Source organism: Leuciscus leuciscus (genome assembly GCF_965113295.1).
Source record: "Leuciscus leuciscus genome assembly, chromosome: 20".
In the NCBI taxonomy this organism is placed as follows: Eukaryota; Metazoa; Chordata; class Actinopteri; order Cypriniformes; family Leuciscidae; genus Leuciscus; species Leuciscus leuciscus.
Window position 1 is genome coordinate 17920082 of NC_138744.1, and position 21247 is coordinate 17941328.

The 21247-nt window shown below is 38.4% G+C and overlaps 1 protein-coding gene across 2 annotated transcripts in view; it reads left to right on the plus strand.

Moving 5' to 3' along the window:
- The window catches only part of LOC309484671 (nectin-2), a 70259-nt gene that overhangs the window by 29630 nt on the left and 19382 nt on the right, over positions 1–21247 (plus strand). The window contains exon 7 of one of the 2 annotated variants that reach the window (XM_082151010.1): positions 5110–8794. The exons of the other annotated variant lie outside the window; for it this stretch is intronic. Coding sequence (XP_082007136.1) covers positions 5110–5651 — 542 coding nt within the window. The 3' untranslated portion in view covers positions 5652–8794. Of the gene's footprint in view, positions 1–5109; positions 8795–21247 lie in introns of those variants that run through there. 2 annotated transcript variants of the gene reach the window in all.

Here is a 21247-nt window from a genome sequence, read left to right on the forward strand (position 1 = left end):
GATTGCAGATGTAACTGTGTTTGGGTGGGGTTGGGTTGAGTGCGGGTGTTTTTGGGTGTTTTTGAACAGTGTTTTGACATCGTTTTCTGTTTAAATCATTGTTCTTAGAGAAGTCAGTTGAAGATATTGTATCACTTACTGCTGCATGATTTTAAAGCAATTTCACAATGCGTGAAAGTGTCGTGGTTATAGCTTACTCAAACACTGGGTCAGTAAGATTTTTTTTCATGTTTTTGAAAGAAGTCTCTTATGCTCACCAAGACTGCATTTATTTGATAAAAAATTCAGTAAATCATTAATATTGTTAAATAGTATTACAGTTAAAATGAACTGTTATCTAGTTTACTGCCTAATATTTTTGTGGAAACTGTTTTTTTCAAGAGTCTTTGATGAATAGAAAATGTAAAAGAATAGCATTTACTTTTATAACAATGCAAAAGTCTTTGTCAGTTTTGATCAATTTAATGTGTCCTTGCTGAATAAAAGTATTTTTTTATTTTTTTATTCTTACTGACCCCAAACCTTTGACGTTGTGCAGCGACTGGACCCACTAGTAAACTGTCTGGTGTTTCAGTTGGGCAGTCATAACCCAACATAATATGATTGGACTATTTAAATCAATTATATTCAAAAAGAGTCATTTAATTGTAATCATGGGGTATTGTTTCATCTGGTCTTGATTGACAAAACCAAAGTTAAAGTATTCTTATTTGAGTCCATTAGGATTCTTCCTTTATCTTATCTTTATTTTTTATCCACTTGTACATTTTTTGAATATGGCAACTTTATTGACTTTATCACTGGTGTTCAGGTGGGGGTGGGTTCGATTTGTGACCTCTGGTAAACTACTCCTGCCCTTCCCATAGCTTAATGGCCAAAGTGAGCGCTACGTTTGATCGCCGTCATTGGGTGCAAAATTGTCCTCTTCTGGCTTTTTCTGGCCCGTTCTGATGTCCTGTGACAGGCTGATGGAATAAAATATCCACATGGCTGACTGCGGAGAGACTGAGCTGCTTTAGTGCTGAGCAAGACTAATAGCTCTTAGGTAATGTGGAGGAAAGGTGCTTTTCTCTCACAACTTGGGTTTTAAAAGCCTACTACCTTCCTCCCTTCCCCTTGCTATCCTCTCTCTCTCTCTCTCTCTTACATATACGTGTCCTTGCAGATCTGTGTGGCTTTGAGGCAAATCTTTGCTCATTTGGAAATGTACATTCCCCTACCAAACACTAAACTGACAACATCTTGCCTTCCCTCCAACTTTGGTCCCTCCCATATTCTCATGGAGTGAAAACAAGAGAAAAGGGCAAGCAGGAAGAGACTGAACCAAACGAGGAGGGTGGAGCGGATGAACGCTGGTGGCATTTCAACCCCCCTGGGAACCTACGGCTCTCCCATCGCACGTGCATCCTCTCGCTCTCCTCCCCTCTTCCGCTCGCATCACTTTCATCCTCTTCACTTCAAACTCTCTCGTTTTGTTTGCCTGAGCCACTTCTGTGCCTTCCAAAACTGCTACCCACCCTCCTTCTCCGACCATCTCCCCCCCACAAGAGGCTCTCGGTGAGGATAAGTCAGTCACTGCTGTTTCAGCTCCCGGCCTCTTATCCTCCTCTGTCAAAGGAAGAGCGGAAGGGAAATGCTAATCAGCCCCGTAAAGCAGAGCCAGGCTGTGTTGTGCATGTGCGGACAAAATTTGTTGTGTTCAGTTGGCGTTCGCGGCATGTAGTGGAGGAATCAGGTGCAAGAGGAGATATGTTTTGTGGAGCGCCGCGGGAAGTGTTGGTTAGCCGTGAAGTGGTTCTGCTTAAGTGCAGCCGTTTTGACAGCCATGAAATGGCTACTACCTTCTCGGTCGCGTGGCTGTTTTCGCCCACGGCAACTATCTCCATGGTGACTAAGGTCGGACCGCATAGATCTTGTCTCGGTGTTCCTCCTGAAAGCACGAGAGCGGTACAGAGATACCTCGGAGCATGTTTCGTAACTCCACCACTGGAGCCAGAGCAGGGATCCAACTTCGAATCCAAATCGTTTCTCAACACTGTGCCTCATGTTGCTCTCAGGCTAACCTAGATTCAACCTCCACACTGTCTCTCTCTCTCTCTTTCTCTCTCTCTCTCTCTCTCTCTCTCTCTCTCTCTCTCTCTCTCTCTCTCTCTCTCCCCCCTCCATCATTCATTTTCAACTCTAGAGACTCTGTCATATTCTCCATCCAGCTGTTATGAAAAAAATCTATTCCTCTGCCTTGTCTTGCTCTCTCCCGTCTAGTGGTGTGACGGAAAAATGAAAAGAGGATGTGAGGATGTGATTTTTTTTTTTTTTTTTTTACTTAAAGTCTTTCAGAGCGCTAATATGTACATTTATTAATATACTGCCAGTACTTAGAGAAAGATGAAGAGACTACATTAGTGGTAATACAATATAATTAGTGGTGTTCGCTAAGGCTTGGGTGAACTATCCCTTTAAGCAACTTTTAAAGTCGTGATGTAACAGAAGTAGCAGCAGATCTTTCTTCCAAATAATGACGTATAACCGAGTGAATAGATTATTGAAGAGTCTCTTGTTTCACCAAGGTAAAGTTATAACAATTTAATAAAAAATTATGAGGTCAAAAAAAAAAAAAAGATGTATGCCTGGATAAATCATACAAAATAAGATCAAAAAGATGCAGCCAAAAATGGATCATGCCAACTTAAAGCTGCCTCCTTATTAACTTCCTATGGGGAAGAAAACATGCATACAAATATTGCCTATGTTACGGATTATGGATTCTGTACTACTTAAAATTTTGGTGCTTCTTGGTCAGTGCCTTTGCTAGAAACCTCTCAGAATGCCCTAGAAATCGCATAGCAACATGCTGAAAACCACTCAGAACACCTTTTCGGTTGTGTGCCAACACCCTGGGATTGTGACTGCGACTTCGGCACGGGCAAGCACCCCTCTGCGGCTGTGTGCGAGTGTGAAATCTTCCGATAATGAAGCCATGTAGATCCGTGGGTGTGTGTGTGGCCGCTATATGATCAGACTGTCATGTATAATTCAGAGGACTCAGGCAGGCAGTGAGAGATTGACTCAAAGATCAGAACAACACGCTCACTCCTGCTGTACCAGTGGGAGGTGGAGGTGTGTGTGTGGGAGAGAGAAGTACGCCACAGTGGGTGGCTAACGGGAACATTGTGACTGAGGCAATCAGACGTGATTGTGTTCCTGTTGTCTCTCCCGTTAGCTGTGTGTCTGTGCAAGATGCACAAGAAAAAACGGTGACAATCGATGAAAAACGTAAGAGTTCGAGATTATGATGTTGTTTATTTTGGGTGTTAACACATGCACTGCTCTCTTTCAGCAGTGCAAGTCACGTCTTCGCACACTCATCTCATACGCTCATTCGCTGGGCAGCGAGGAAGAAGCTGTGCGCTGTTGTGTGTTTGTGGTTTCAAGGCCGATGCGTCTGTCTGCTGTCTCCCCTGTCAATCCCAGCCTCCTCTCTTATGCCTTCCCTCCTCTCATCCATCCGTCCGTCTGTCTATCCATCCATCAACCAGTCATCCGTCCCTTTGTTCATCATCCTTTCTTTTCTGTTTTATGTGAAACTGCATGCTGGTGCTGTGTTTCCTTCTTCATTGTGCAGTTGTAATTGTGAATTCTGCAAACTGGCCTTATGGAAAGTAGTTTCCCCTTAAGGAATTGAACATAAATGTCACCCTCCCACATGCATTCACTTGATTCAACATAAGCCGGACACGACTAGTTTTCTAAACGATGTTTGACGTACAATTCTTATCACCCGTCGTCTGTGATTTCATGTACCGATTCGGACGGGACTAACATCCGTGTTTATTACAGAGGTGAGAGTGTGTGTTTTCTAGACGTGATTTATGTTTTTTAATGAATTACTTATTGATATACCTTTAATTTATTATTAAAACCCTATTTAAACAAACTTCACATGGGTTTATAGAAGTGGCTGTTTATAATAAACCCACATAAGTGAACATAGAAATCTAGACAAGTATCTTACCTGACACTGATATTAAAATGGGCTTTGCAGTTTTACGCGATTTGGCTCTTTTATTAATTTTATAATTGTATTTTTTAATACGTATTCCATCCGTATATTGAAATGAAAATGAAAGCATGCGAAAGTTTGGTGCACAAAAGGTTTTAAAATTTAAATCACAAAGTATGCCTGTGAAACACCAATTTCTCTAACGTAATAATCCATGAAAACTAGTCCCATCCGAATAGGGCTATACACAGACATTTAAGTGTATACATGGACTATGTGTGAGAAACAATGTGGAAATAATTTTTCCCTAGTCCTCATAAAGACCCCATGAAAATACTTACATTAGATGTTTTTGAATTAATCTTTTAAGTGAAAAAATTGTTCTTCTCTTCCATGCACTGACCATGCACTGATATTTTTGTTGTTGTTGGATGCACTAAACAAATATGCTCTTAACTGAACGAGTGTCTGTTTGGAGTCTTAACAAGACTATGGGGAACACATTGAACGAGCCGTCACATGAACGAACTGAATGAACTAGGGCTTGAATGAACTAATGAATCTTGCTTGTGAACGAGAATTTACTGACCAACTTAGAGTTGGCCATGTCTTTTGTTCAGTTTGGCATGTGAGTCAGTCTCGTTCACAACAAGTAGAGAAAAAGGGTTATAAAAAATTATAAAATGTATACACAAATTTCAATAAAGGGTAATAAGATATTTTGTTGTCTATTAACAAACTGGTTAAGGTGAATTATTTAATTACTCATTCATATCACAAAAAAACCCACATTGTTGACACTTAAAGGTGTCACTGAATTTATCTTTTTACTGAACGGTTCAAACGATTGAAGTCACTTGAATCAAAATCTCCACTATTATAGAACATATTAAAGGGCTGTCCCTTTATGTTTCACTTGACATGAACCAAGATTTGGTTTCAGTCAGTTGAAGATGACTTCAGCGCTAATAGACATGGACTGAAAGGCAACAAATCTCCAGTTTAGATTTTTTCTTTAAACATTTAATTTCCATTTCCTTTCCATGAATCTAATTCTGTCTAATTCTGTTCTCCTTTCTTTTCTCTCTTTTTCACCTTTCTGTCTCTAGAGCAATCACCTCCCTCCTCGAATGCAGGTGTGATCGCAGGCGTGATCTTCGCGTGTCTTCTGGCCATCGTACTGTTAAGTGTCCTCGCCTACTTCCTGGTAGCCCATAATCGCCGCCAACAGCATGGTTACCGCGGCACCGGCAAGCCAACCGGTGCTCCCTACGACTCCTTTACCCGCCTCTTTGGCTCTGCTAAGTCAAGCAAAAACGGTACCGGAAACAACGGGAACAACAACACGCCCATTTACAGAGGAGATGTGGGGCTTAACGAGAAAACGGCCAATCAGGGCTTGCATCCGGGGGGCGTGGCTCTGCTCGAGACCACGCGCACTCACACAGCGGAGGATATCCTGCTTAGTAGAGAGATGGATGAGGTAGAAAGGAAGAAATTTGATGAACTGGAAGAAGAGGATGAGCGATATGACCATTTCACTGGGGTTGGACCCATCCTACAGCTCCGCCCACATGAAGATGACATAGATGATGACATGGAGTCCCAAAGGGATGGCTCTGTGATCTCTCGGACTGCTGTCTATGTGTAAGAGGAGAGCAGAAAGAGGTTCTTGAAGAGTGATCGTGGACCTCTTCCAGAAAGGTTGCATTTCTCCCTCTCAACGAATATTAATTTTATTGTAAAAACAAATTACGGCATCAAATACCATGAGAAAAGGATTAATGGATGGATTGAGTTAATGAATGGATGAATTAATACGCTGGATATAGCACAGATTAAAACATTGAAGGATCGTATATGAATATGAACATATGAAGTAAATAGAGACTACTAAATGCAAAACTGTTAGGCTTCCATTCCTAATTATTGCTCTGGTTGTCATGGGGACAAGTTCTGAGTAATACGAAACTGCAGATGTTGACACTACGTGATATATATGACATGCACACACATGAAGTTATGTATATAAATCCACTGTGCTGTTATGTAATCGTTTTAACAGGTTCTTATTTTCTGTTGATCATGGTTTCAACCTTAAACCAGTTTCAAACTTGAGTTGAGTTGAGTTTGGTTAGAGCACATTCCTCGGCACTACATCTCTCTTTCAGCACGTTCTATGGAAGCTATCCTTATGTATTGTGTAGATCATGAAAGAGTCAAACATGCACAGTGCTCATCTGTCTCGAGATGACGTGTACAGTTCACTCAATATCTCAATCCTGTGACATGAGTCACCAGTGAATCATTTGGTTTCGGGGCTAATCAAATCAAATATTAATGAATTATGTGTGCGTTCTCACCCACAATCCATTAAGTCAGGAAAAGATGGCAGCACATTTTACTGTTTTCCCTGCACATGTACAATTTCTTTATGCATTCAGTCACAAAACAATGTAGCAGATTACTGTAGTAATAAAAACAGCGAGTCAGGGTCACATCCTTATTCACCGTGAACTTTAAACCCTGCCGGAAAATAAAGATTCAACTAAATATATTGTTAAACTTATGAAGTGATGGTGTGCCACATATGTAACGCTTTACAATATGGTTCAATTTGTTAATATTAGTTGTAGTTATCATGAACTAACAGCATTTATTAATATACTATTGTTTGTTGTTAATTCATAATACATGTTAATTTATGAACTTGAAATGTATGTCAAAATTGACTTTAGCTAAGATTAATAAATGCTGTGGGAATATTAGTTAGTTAGTTCATGATACCTAATGCATTAACTAATGCTGACAAGTTAAACCTTACTCTAAGTGTTACCAACAAATCTATATTTATAACTATAGCCCATGTCCATTGTTACCATGGCCACGCAGCTATATATACCTCTCATCCGACACCACAGTTATGCATCATATACTGTTATTTCCCTGTTTTATTGACGTTCCTCTCGGTCAGTGAGATACACTGCCTTGTTTTAGGGGAAATAAAATGAAGAAGCTCTTGAATGAGTGAACGATCTTGTGTATTGTTCGATGTGAGGTGATTTGTAAACTACTGTATGTACACATTTTATTTTTCTTAAAAATGACAACAAATATCTATACTTCTAAATGTTGTAAATACGAAGACGGGGCGAGGTGAATATCCAGGTCGAATGTTGCGCATGTCAACCACGGCTCTGTGCGTACAGAACTATATGAGAGCACATATCACATATTTATATCTGTAATCTAGTATCGAATACTAGTTCCACCTGTACCGAGTTCAAACACATTCACATATGGAAGCTTTCTATGGGGTGTAGTTTGAGTGTATGTGTGTATGAGAATGAGTCAGTGTGTTAAATGGTGTCTGACTCGAGGGCAGTGAGTTATTCCTCCAGTCTCTCAGGGTCTCGCACACACACAGTGTGATTTAAACTGGACACCACACACACACACACTCATATATTCCTTCTCTGCCCTTGTACCAACAGTCTATAAGTGTCCTCCTCTATTTCCAAGTATTGGAGGGCATATTGGGTACCGTAGTGTTGCTTCCCTGGGCTTCCATCTTGATTCACTGACCCTATTAGTGCCACGTCTGGATCAATGCCACTGAAAGAAGTTGAAGTTCTCACCTCTGAAAGGGTGGTCAGTCTGACACGGGCCGGTCTGACGCGCTCTGATCCGTCTGGCACCGAATAGGCCGGGGTTTCGACGCAGCTTAGTTTACATCCTGATTGAAAGGTCAGACCACAATCAGTGAATGTGTGAGTAGAGAAAGTGATTTCGTCGCTCGTGCTCTGAGAGGCAGAACGCTTTAGCTCCTCATTAGAGGAGAACGCACTGACCTTCCAGCTCAACGTCTCCACCAGGAATTCCGTAATGAAGGAACGGATGCCTTGAGAATATTAAGGAAATATCCTCTGAGATGCGAAACGGTTTAAGTAGATTTCCAGAGAGCGTGGAGTCGTGATGTTACGTCTCCTCGACGTCGTAGTTTCTCGTTGTCTGGTTTCGATGTTCTGGTAAACACATGCACACTCATTTAAAAGCCTTAATGTCACCAGTCACAAACCATTCCTCCTGTGTACATAATATAAATATATAAACATGATATAAGACTAAACGGTAATGTCACATCCTTGTGTATTGTACTTCACTGCTGAAAGCATGAAGGATACCTAGTTTTAATTGGTTTAATTGGTATCGCTTTAAAATAATGTTGAATTTGTTCGCATTTTTAATGCATTTGGTATCATTAACTAACATTGAATAAAATGTTTTACAGCATTTATTAACCTAGGTTAGTGATGATGTTAATTTAGGGATCGTGTTCATTTAAACAACTTGAAATCTACTTCATTTCTGTATGTGCAGAAATGAAGATTAATCTAGATTAATAAACGCTGCAAAAATGTTCCTTGTTTTTTTGTTACTTGGTGCATTAACTCATGTTAACATATTGAACCATATTGTAAAGTGCTATTGAGTTTTGTATCTGTTGATTTTACTGTTGTTTATTATTTTCTATTTTTTTAAATGATCTGTGCTTTGTTTTTTATTCTGAGTGGTTTATTGATGCCTGTAACGTGTTTGTGCTGTAAACTGTTGAGCAGTGCTCTTGAACTCTCATGGACACACAGAAAACACATCTATACTACTAAATGCTTTATCGCCTTGCGTTGCTTTTTGGATTTATTTTGGTTGTCTGAATGTTTTCGCAGTCTTTGTAATTTTGTCTTTTTTTATTTTATTTGGTTGCTTATTAAAGTCTTACCGATATTTGACTGATCTTGGTATGTGCTGAATGCTCTGGGGCTCAATCATTTGCTGCAATGTTTTCAGTCAGGTTTCTGGGTTGTGAATGTATAGTTAGGTGATAAGTAACCTGTCACGGATAACACCGCCAGCTGAAATAGAGCTAAATGGGCTGCGCAAGAGAGCAAAGCATCCACATAAAGCTCTATTTTTACATCTTTGCCCTTTGTAAAGCAAAATATGTTGGTACGCCGGGCAAAACATAATTTTCACGCAGTTAAGGCATCTAATATTAGTTGAAAATAATGTTTTTGTTGAAAGGAAAACATGCAAAATCAAACTAATACAATGCTGTGAATGTGACAACCAAGTAACATAACAATAGTGATAACTATTAGCTTTCACACAAACGAAAAATAAGATTCAATAATATTGAATTCTGAACTCAAAATTGTGAGATATAATCTCAGAAGTGCAAAAAATAAAGTCAGAAAATCTCACATTTCTGAGAAAGTCTGAATTTCATGATGTTAACTCAAAAAAGGTAATTGCAACTTTTTACAGTATCACACAAATAATTTTTTTTCATGGCAGAAACTGGCTTTCATAGTTTACTGGTGTTCATTTGCGATTCAGCTTTAGCTCATACAGCTCGTGTGAGGCAATCTTCAACATTAATATTTAAACATTATAAGACAATCTTCAACATTATGATTTAGATCAGTCATATTCTAGACTTTTCTTCTCAAAAAAAAAAAAAAAAAAAAGTGTTAGTGCATTAGTATCCTATAATATTTTTTTCCTGCCATGTCATATTTTTATCAGCAGTATGTTTTACTTAATGATTTAATTATGGTTAATAAAGCACATTCTTGGTTTTGTCTTTATTGATGACGAAATCAAAAACACCCTCATTATGGAACATTTTCCGAAGTCATTATTTTGTCTGAGTTTTTGTTTGTCCCGCATTCAGATGCATCACTGAAACCTGTTTTTATGCAAGTCAGAAATAAACCACACCGACTATAAAAAAAGAATGTGGTAGAGTTCGTATTCTAGTTTCTTCCCTTTAGGTTATGAAGTTGACTGTCTCGGCATAGTTTAGCCTTACAGGAACTTTGCTCTCAAAAAGCCTCTTTGTTTACACCAGCGCAACACATCTCATATCTCAACAGGTTAAAATTTAACCAAGAGCACACTTTGTGAAAGAGGGGGGAGTGAAACCGAAAGAGTTGGTGTCATGATAAAGGTATTCAGCAAGTAGAGTTCCTCTCAGTGGTGTGTGTGTGTGTGTGTGTGTGTGTGTATTCGCAGGTGACCCTGATAGAAATGTGCCTGTTAATGTAACAACAGACGCTTTCTTCCAGAAGTAGCTGTGCCCTAGATTCTGTGACACTTTTCCTCCCTTTCCCTCTCTTTCTCTTTCAGTTGACGGGGTCAGAATCTCTGTGCTCCTGGCACACTTGTCACTGTCGTTTGGAGTTGGAGGTTTTTTTTCTCTGCCATTTAGCCATCTGCCTGCTCTAATTGCTCTGAGTTGCAACCTGGAGTGAAGACCAGCTGCCTCTTTCCTCTCTTAGTTCGTCTCTCTCTCTTCCCACAACACTAGGTGAATGTATCATGATAATAGCCTTATGTTGCAGTGTAATGGTGTGTTTCACTTGTCCTGAGACACAATCAAGGCCTAACACAGATGTGAGCTTAAAGGTGCGCTCAGTCTTTTTTTTTTTTTTTCTCATTGAAAATGCTTCAGCCTTAAAGGGACAGAGCACACAAAAAATTTAAATGTAGTTATTCACTCACCTTCATGCCATTCTAAACCTGTTTGATAAACAAGTTTTTTTTTTTTTTTTTTGATGGTTTGAGATGAGGCTCCACTCATACCAGTAGCTTAATAAAAGCTGGTTTATTTTATATGGAACAGGTCACCTAATGGAGGTTGCCCTGTTGAGATCACGTGACCAGCGGCTCGCTTCATCTTGTTAACCTTCCTATTATCAGACACTTTCGTGTTACTAATAGTGCATTTTTACAATCACATTGGTAACCAAAACTCATATGGTATTAGTAGAAAAACAAACCAGTAATATGTCATAATAGTTTAGATGTTTTACCAGTAACAGATTTTTTAATACTGATTTGTATTTTTCCCTGTCTGCGGCCTTTCAAGCCACAGGATAGTCAGTAGTAGGCATGTCCAGTAAAGCCATTAAATTTATCCATTACAATCATAAAAATCTTTGTTTCTGTAACTGAATTCTGATAGTACCAGATGTGGACAGGGCTTAAACGTCAATGCATCAAAACTACATTTAAATCCATTTCAGATGTAAATTTATGTCATTTACATTCTATTGGATGTACACTAGTTTAAAAGTTGAATACACTAAAACATACAGTAATATTGTGAAATATTATTACAATTTAAAATAACTGTTTTCTCTTTTAGTATATTTGAAAATGTAATTTATTCCTGTGGTGACAAAGCTGAATTTTCAGCATCATTCACTGTAAAATTTTTTTTTTACTTTTTTTAAGTACAACCAATTTGAATGTTTAAGTCATTTGAACTACATTAAACTGACTTAAAAATAGTTTAATCTTGTATTACATAAAAAAAGAAAAGAAAATTGCTTAACTTATTTTGTTGAGTTAAAGCAGTGTAAAAATACGTGTTGTCATAACTTATTGATCATATCATTTTTTTTATGTCTTCAGTGTCACGTGATCCTTCAGGAATCATTCCAGTATGCTGATTTGGTGCTCAAGAAACTTGTTTTTAAATCTGTTTATTATCAATGTTGAAAACGGTTGTGCTGCTTTGTGGAAACCGTGATACATTTTCTTCATGATTCTTTGATGAATAGAAAGTTCATAAGAACAGCAATCTTTGGTAACATAATAAATGTATTTACTGTCACTTCTGATTAATTAAGTTATTAATTTATTGCTGTGTCATTTTTGGGGCTGTGCCTGTGACTGAGGGTCCTTGCCCTGTCAATGGTAGTCCGGGATTGATTTAGGCTAAAAGGAGTTCATGAGATCATGCACTGAAAAATCCCCCTCTCTAAACCAGACGCACACGCACAAAACTCTATTTAACTCCTGTCACATGCCTCACATGTGGATGTGTGGTTAATAGCCAGCGACGAGTCTGTTCCGAATGCTCTATTTTTACTCCCTGTCATGGAGAGGGACGGTTTCGGAAAGATGAAAAAAGCGAGCGGAACGAAGGCCCGAGCGAAGAGCGAGGATGTGCTGGTGTGATTTGGCCCTGAAGCTGAGACACTTCCGTCATCTGTAGTGTTTCTGTGAATTGGACATGTGTGCGCACGCACCCGCGCTCAGTGGGAGATTGGATTGACCCGCGTTGCCCTGAGCTGTCAGGCTGTGAGGATCGTCTGGTATCCCTCGTCTCCCGTGGGCACCCGGAGGCTACGACATTACACACAGAAAACAGATGAATAGATAGATTAGGCCCGGCGGGGGTTCTTCTGGTGGCCTGTCTGACCTGATCAATTGCTTTGATTATGGGTGATTGATCATTGGGTATTGGAGAGCAATTCATGCTCAGTTTGCCACTGTTCCATGATGGGGTAGTTACCATGGGTAGAAGATCCAGTGACCTTTTACACACACTGACATTTAAGTGAAATGATTAGTGGATGACGCTGGCGTGTTAAGAGAAGACAGAGCACATAATCAATCAGCAGAGATGATGATATAGACCCAATCTGACAGGTAGCCATAGTAACACCAGAACTCTGTGTTGACTCTGTAACCATTATCCACTCTCGGCTGTTAGCTTTTTGTCTTTTTTTTTTTGTCTTTTTTTTTGTCAGGTATGCTACCTCAAGTTTCCACTTATGAGCTCAGACATCGTAATTATGATGAGACGTGCATTCAAGTTCTGAAATAAGTGATGCAGTGGCCAATTACATTTTTCTTTCTTTATCACCTACTGACAAAGAGATGAAGCTTTTGTAGTGCTAGTGCAACAAAATGAAGCAGAGAGGACATTACATGTAGGTGTGCAAGTGATGCTTTAAGCATTTTATTCACGCATAAATGCACAGTTTGCCCTCGAAGCATCTACCATTTTGGGAAGCATCCTTCATTTAATAATTTGGGATTTATCTTATAAATTATTGTATGCATTCGAAATTCACTAGTGTGCATTGATGTGTATTTTTTGACCTGGATTTGTGGATGTGGATTTGCTTGGATAAATTAAATCACGGTTTTCACAACAACTGATTTCAACTGTGATAAGAAATGTTTCTTGAGCAATTCAGCATATTAAAATGATTTCTGAAGGATCTTGTGACACTGAAGTAATGGCTGAAAAAAATCAGCTTTTTATCACAGGAATAAATTACATTTTAAAATATTTTTATATTTAAAAGACAATTTGTCTGTTGTTACTGTATTATTTTTTAAATCAAATTAACAACTTTGGTGAACATATGAGACTTCTTTCTAAAACATTTTGAATTTTTGGTGTAAAAAGTGCTTAGAATAATACTTTTTCTCATCTGCATCTCTCAATAACAAGCTTTATATACTAGGGGTGGGAATCACAGGGTACCTCACGATACGATACACGATGCATGGCTCACAATACCGATAATATCATGATACAGCAATTCTGCATAATCAATATATTGCTAGACAATCCTTTAATGATACATCACGATATCTGTCTAACTATGAAAACAAAATGCCCGCAAAAAGGTTAAGTGTTAGGTTAAGTGTTAAAGGTCAAAAACCACATTTTCTTAGGCTAGCTTAATTTCCACGTTTCCCTCATTCATTTGTTGAGTGCCACCTCGAAGATACATGAAGTGGCGACGCTGGGAGCAGGAAAATCCTATTTAGAGCGCCTTATTTTATTAATTAAAATATCAATATTTGGTGTATCGGTGTATGCCAGTGTATCGATTTTCGTATAGCACGGATAAGGACAACGATATATTGCCCTATCGATATTTTGTCCCACCCCCATTACAGTATATACTGTAACATGCCCTTTCTAAATATTCAATGAAATCACATGACAAATATTCTGCACCATTTACCAGATTAAGGGAATGACACATCTTAACCCGCTCTCTCCTACTAATTTCTGCGACTCTACTCTTCATGAACAATACAAAAATGTCATAAGTACATAAGTACAGTCAACATGACCAATAACAATTTGCTTCGGCCACTATTCTTAAATTGACACACCCTAAACTCAGAAGGTCAGAGCTTGTAGAAAAACCCACTAGCAATTACAGCATTGTGGTGGCATTCATCTCATAAACACAATCATTCTGACACAACATGAAGACAGCAGTAGTCCTGGCCTCCTGCTGACATTGGAGTAGTCACAGGGGAAAAGTAGCTGGTATGTATGAGTGATGTGGAAGATCTCCCAGAAGGGGGTACAGGAGTGGACCTGTGCAGCAACAGAATGACTGTAGGACACGGATGAGGCGGACTTGAGGAGAAGGAGGGTGGGTTTAATATATACAGTATTTATATATACTGTTTATGAGTTTATGAGTGATGGGTAAACGGACAGGTAGAGCGGAAGAACAAAATAATTTTCTTGTCTTTCATTTTGTTTGCATTTTTGTCTGTGGAAGACTTGGAAATTGTCTTCTTCAAATCACTCACTCTCTCACTTATCCTGTCCCCTCCCCTGAGAGATGGCCCACCTGCAAAAACAGAGCGTGACATGAAAGGAGGGCGACTTTTTGTGTTCAGTGCATTCTGAAAGGACACACACACTTCTCCCTCTTCCAAAAGGCAAGGGCACATTGCCACTCTTGTATACTGATACACAAAGCACCTCTCTCATGCACTATTCCACACACTGAAATTGCGTTAGAAGCAAGATTAAATGAATGATAAATCATTTACTCACCCTCATGTTGTTCCAAACCTGTATTTCCTTCTTTCATAAAACACAAAAAGAAGAATTTTGAAGACTATGTTGGTTTCTCTTTTACATGCAATTACAGTTAATAGGAACATAAACTTTTAAGCTTCAAAAAGGCTGCAAAGGCATCATAAAGGTGGCCCAAAGGTCTAGTGAGCTAAATAGTCTTCTAAAAGTCATGTCACTGAGCCTTTGAACCAAATAATGTATCGTTGAAACTGTAGTAACTCTGTCGCTCAACTGTTGTTTGCACTGTAAAAAATTTCTAACCCTCCCAAATCAAAAATTTCAAGTGACCGATAACATAATTTTTTTTCAATTGGCCCAAGTGAAATTCTTGTTGCAATAGAAATAATACATCAGACTAATTGAAAAATTTAGATGTTATCGGTCAATTGAAATTTTTGACTTGGGGATGTAATCTTTTTTTTACAATGTGGACCACAATGGTTCAACGATGTAGAATTGCTGTTAATGACGTCACGCAGATGGAAGAATAATAATGCTAATTAATTGTTTTGAGATCAAATTAATATCAGTTCATTTCTGTAAATAACATTGAAATTGAGGAATTCTTTTATTCTTTATTTTATGCACCTCTTGATGGAAATAACAACATTTATTTCCATCCAGAGGTGCATACATTTTTGGTCAAGATCTTGTATTGACAATGCAAGAGTCCAGCACTCTGTAAAGTCTGCTCCAGCACATCCCAAAGACTTTCAATGAATTTAAGCTCTGGGCTCAGAGGTGCCAATACATGTTATTCTTCATAACATTGGCTCCCTGCCAACCATTCTTTCACAATTTGAGCCTGATGAATCTTGACATTGTCATCCTGGATGTGATGTGTCTTCCTACATGGTTGTTTAAGAAATGAAAAGCTACACACTCCATCAATTAGGGTTAGAGGAACTGTTGCTAAACATATAACATGCTAGAAACATAATTATCACTGCAATAATGATCCAATCATTGACTCTGAAGCATTTGCCTATTTAACATCCAAGCTAAAAGTCAAAGAATGAAATGATACACAGAGTATATGGAAAGAAAGATTTAGATTGTACTGCATTCTTGCTTATTTAATCAAGAGACTAATATAAGCTATGCTTACTTGCTTAGGTCAAGAGCTGTAGTTCCAACCACACAACTTTGCGATGCTTTTGTGAATGTTCATTGGAACTATGGTTTCAGGAAACACTGAATCATTGAACTACGTTACTAATGACAGAACTTGTGACTATAAGATGCTTTTGAAAACTCTGACCAACTGATTCGCTGAGAAGGTTGATTTCATGACACTTTTATTGTCCTTTTGCAGCCTTTTTGAAATCGAAAATGTCCCTGAAAGCTTAAAATGTCTCCATTCTGGTTCACAGAGGAAAGAAAGGAAGTGAGAGGAATGAGAGTGAGTACAATAAATGATGGCAGAATTTTTATTTTGTGGTGAACTATTCCTTTAAAAATGTGAAGATCGATCACTCTTTTGTCTCTCCTCCTGTTTTCTCTTCCATCGCTGTTCACCTCTATCTTCTTATATCACTGTCCATCTACAGCTCCTCCCATCTCTCAACCATCCTTCTCTCTTTTGAAGGTTGTGTATAGTGATGAAGTGATGTGGATGAATGAGTGTGGGATGCTTTGAAATAATCCATCTGACAAGCCATCAGAGCGAGCTTTTCTCTCCTCTTTCGTCGTCTTGGTCATCTCTGCAGCTTCATTGCTGCTCACTTCTGCTTGACTGACTCAAACACTCAGTCTAACCATTCCACAGCATCCACTGTTATCCTCCACGCTAAACAACTAGTCCAGACATACACTCCACTGCTCAATATCACATCAAAACAGTCCACTACACTAAACACTTCACTGCCCAGTCCAGCACACAGACACTAGGATATCAAATAATATCAATAATACCCAATATCAAAGACATGGTTAGTAATTTTAGTGCATTTTTGTCAATAGACTCCTCATGTTAAAAGGAACTAGTGCAGTGCCCGTGCAAAATCAGTTAATAGTTAAGAGCATCATAGCCAGTTTTAGCATTGAGATCAGGCTATGTTTGACTTGTTGACTACTATCCAGTTAACGACTGATAAAACAACGTTAAGCACAACAAAGGAGAACACATAAACAGCTAACTTGGTTGTTTCAATGATGAAAAGTAAGGATGGCTTACACTGGAAAGATGGGGATTTGCCGTCACGATCGGTAAGAGGAGAGTTAAGCTCGTTTAAGCCTGCATAGCCTACATGAGCTATCCTGTTGAATAGGCAGAGCAACTATTTAACATAGCATATTTAACATCACATAGTTACAGGCTAACTTCAGCGCGCATGACACAGTAATAACTTAGCATTGAGACCAGGCTATGTTTGAGCAATCAGTTTGTGAATAGGCTACAAATGATGGCCTTGAAAGAGATGGTGAATAGCATAGGCTACTATTAAATTAGCGATAACATTAACCGCCCCCCCAGAATGAAATATAATATTCAGAAGTAAACAGCATAGCTGACTTACAGATTCAGTTAACATCCACAAAAATGATGGCCGTGAAAGAGATGGGGAACATCTGACTTACAGATTCAGTTAACATCCACAAATGAATAAGCGCGACGATTCAGGGAGCAGGCTACACTGTGAACTCAGAGAAAACGCTACGTTTGAGCAAACAGTTTGTGAATAGGCTACTACAAATGATGGCTGTGAATAAAATATAATATTCAGAAGTAAACAGTGTAGCTGACTTAATGTTTAGCTGACAGAGTGTGTATGTCAGAATGTTTATTTTTAAACCACAACCTTCTAAACATCATCTAAACATCTTCAATGTGTGCTTCTTTCACTGATATATTTAACGATATCTTTTGCATTTCTAATGCAATGTCAAACTTGGCACTGCACTTACTCGTGACCGTAGCAAGACGCCTGTCAAGTTTGAAATCCATCGGACTAACAGTTCGAGAGATATGCGAATAACAGACACACACACACACACACACACACACACACACACACACACACACACACACACACACACACACACACACACACACACACACACACACACACACACACGAAAGACAGACAGATGTTCCTGTAATTTATGGATAGATAATTCATCCAGAAATCAACATTCATTATTTATACAGCGTTATGTCATTCCAAACCCACATGCTGATTTTTTTTTTCATGTGGCGCACCAAAGATTAACTCTCTAAATCAAAAATCAATTTAATACTGTGGAATATTACAATTTGAAATAACTGTTTTCTATTTTAAAACTGTGATGGCTGTTTATTCCTGTGATGGCAAATATTTCAGCAGCCATTTTGTCACAATTCTGTCAACATATGTCATTCAAATGAGTCCATCAACCTGTGCAATGCTCATATATCTGCTTCTGTTCCTGTATCACATTTACAAATACACAACGAGTATCCTTGAACTGCAGACTACACTGCATGAAATGAATGGCTATTTTGATCAGAGCAGAATTTCATTAATATATTTTGTCTTAGACACATAAACAGGTTAATAATACGCAATCAACTGAGAATCCAGGTGTCAATATTCAATATGCAGATTAATTATCTTCTAGAGCTATTCTGTACTTACAGGAACGAATCAGTGATTTGCTTTCATGAAATAATTTGCATTCACATTAAATTATAGTGATGTGGTTACTGGTTACATTATCCTCAAAAGGTCACATTCATTAAAAGTCATCTTTTGGTATTTAAAACATTTGAATTAAACAGGTCCATCAGGTTTAAACATTCGACCCACCTTCACAGAATACCAAAGATGATGTCTAAAGTGTTTATAACATGCAGTTTGTTTATTTTAAACAGTCTACACTTTAACAGCAGTTATTTACAGCTTGTTTCCATCACACGATTATTTCCGCACCGTCAAGTAATGGGTCCACAATGACACACCGCACACCACTCTCAGTATCTATTCCACAGCACAATACTCAGAAACATCTTGTCACCCTTCAACGCTCACACGCCCAATCGACTGCATGAGCCATATTCATGGATATGATTGTACTGGACGACACTTCAGCCGGTCTACTTCCCTGTAGAGTCAATTCCACAGCCCTTGTGGTGTGTATACATGGACCACACATCAAATGAAGTACCGATGGCTGATTGTCTGGCTTAATGTCGAGCAGCTTATGAAAATATAATGGGTTGGTGATGATGAGCTACCCTGCACAATCTGTGTGATTGCAAGTTTTTATGGGCTCTGTGAATGTGTTAAAGGGATATTTCACCCAAAAATGAAAATTCTGTCATCATTTATTAACCCTCTTGTCATTCCGAACTTTTGCGACTTTGTTTTTTCAGACTTGTTTTAAAGTGGATGGAGACCACATTCTGCCAAGCTCCAAGGGCACAGAAAAAAAAGGGTTACACTTTATTTTAAGGTGACATAGTTACATTGTACTTACTCAAATAAGTACTGAGCAGTATTAATTAACTACATGTACTTACTATAGAGTTACGGTTAGGGTTTGGTTTAGTTACTTGTAATTATGCATAATTTACTGTTATTACTAGTATATGTATTAATGTGTAAGTATGTCACCTTAAAATAAACTGTTACCAAAAAAAGCACTATTAAAGCGATAGTTCATCAAAAAAAATGAATTGTTCGACCTGTAATGAAAGTGGATACCACAAAATACCAACCTCAAAAAGGGTAAAAGAGTACAATTAAAGGGATAGTTCATCCCAAAATGAAGATTCTGTCATCATTTACTCACCTTCATGTCGTTCCAAACCTTTTGTAGAACACAAAAGAAGATATTTTGAAGAATGTTTTAGTGTTTTTTGTCTATACAGTGAAAAAAAAAGAAAAAAAAAGAAAGTCGTGCAGGTTTGGAACAACATGATGGTGAATAAATGATGACACAATATTTATATTCATTTTGGGTGAACTATCCCTTTAAATAGTCATGTCTTGTATTAGGCAGGTTGAGCTGGAAGGGAAATTCAGTAACACTTGACCTGTTTCACTGAGTCACGGAGGAAAATAGGGAATGTGGGGGAGAAAGAGAGAGACACTGAGACGGAGAGAATGAGGGGTTTGTGGTGGGGCGAAGGCAGATGAAATGTGAAGGGGAAAGCAGAAAGAAAGAACAACAGCTGGGAAGGCCAGCGGGCAGAGAGATGACACTGCTCCCCACTCCATTTGTTTTCATCTCTCTCCTTTTCTCCTCTCTTGTCCTTCATAGCCTAGCCTTTTGGCTCTTGCTCTCTCTCAGATGCCCTTGTCCTCATCTCATTTCTACAGCTGGAAATGGCAGAGTTAGACCGCTCTACAAACACAAACGTGTGTGCTGCTTTTGTGGAGCGGTGACATGCCAGCAACCCCGTGTGCACCCGAATGATTACAAGCCAAACTGCCAGGATCTAATGTTTGGTTTTGTGATGGCGGGTACAATTTTGCACTCCTTGATGGGTAAATGCACATGTACTGTCTGTCAGCCTCAGATGGCACACTCACCCACAGCTCACAGCATGTTCAGTGGCCAGCCGTCCATTCAGATTGCCTGACAATAATATATCCTCCAGGAAGCCGGGAAACAAAATTGTGTTTAAATGTATTGGCATGTTATTATGAGCTCTTAGGAGAAGAATTTATCAATTGAATTTATTGTATTGGTCGAGTTTAAGTAAGATTTGTTTAATGATTATGAAAGATGTCTCTTATGCTCAACAATGCCACATTTAATTGATCAGAAAATAAAGTAAAAACAGTAATATTAACAGTAATAACTCTTTTCTGTTTTAATATATTTTAAAATGTAATTTATTCTGTGATGGTAAAGCTGAATTTTCAGCATCATTACTTCAGTCTTCAGTGTCATGTGATCCTTCAGAAATCCTTCTAATATGATGATTTGGAGTTTAAGAAACATTTCTTTTTATTATCAATGTTGATAATACATTACTTTTTTTCAGGATCAGCATTTTGGAGAAATGATTTTTTCTAACATTGTAAACATCTTATATCTATATGTATAAAAGATGTTTGTAACAAATGTAACAAATATTACAATAAATATCCATTAGATATCCATTCATCATGTTTTGATGCGTACATTTACTTAGATAAAATATTTAGATAAAACCGTTTTTTACTTATTTATATATTTATTTATTTTTTATAGAAATTTGATACATTATCGACCATAACATGAAAATAATTTTCGGCTTATACTGTAAGTATGTTAGTGAGACATAGTTTTTGATGTGTATGACTGGACAGTGCTTGCTCCATCTAACTGTGGTCATGGCCAGAGCTTTTCAGACTGAGATCCCCCAGAATGCCCTGCAGCCCAAACAGAGCAGGGTGCTCTGCGACATGCTGTATTTCAGAAATAACTCCTCATCAGGCTTGACGGCCGCTCTTACTTATTTATTCAGCAGGACTTCTAGAGCTCTAAACAAACACACACACTCACAACCAAGCCGAGCTAAATCGCACAAATGTCAATCTAGATCAATGGGCCGCCCAGAAACAGTCATGCACACT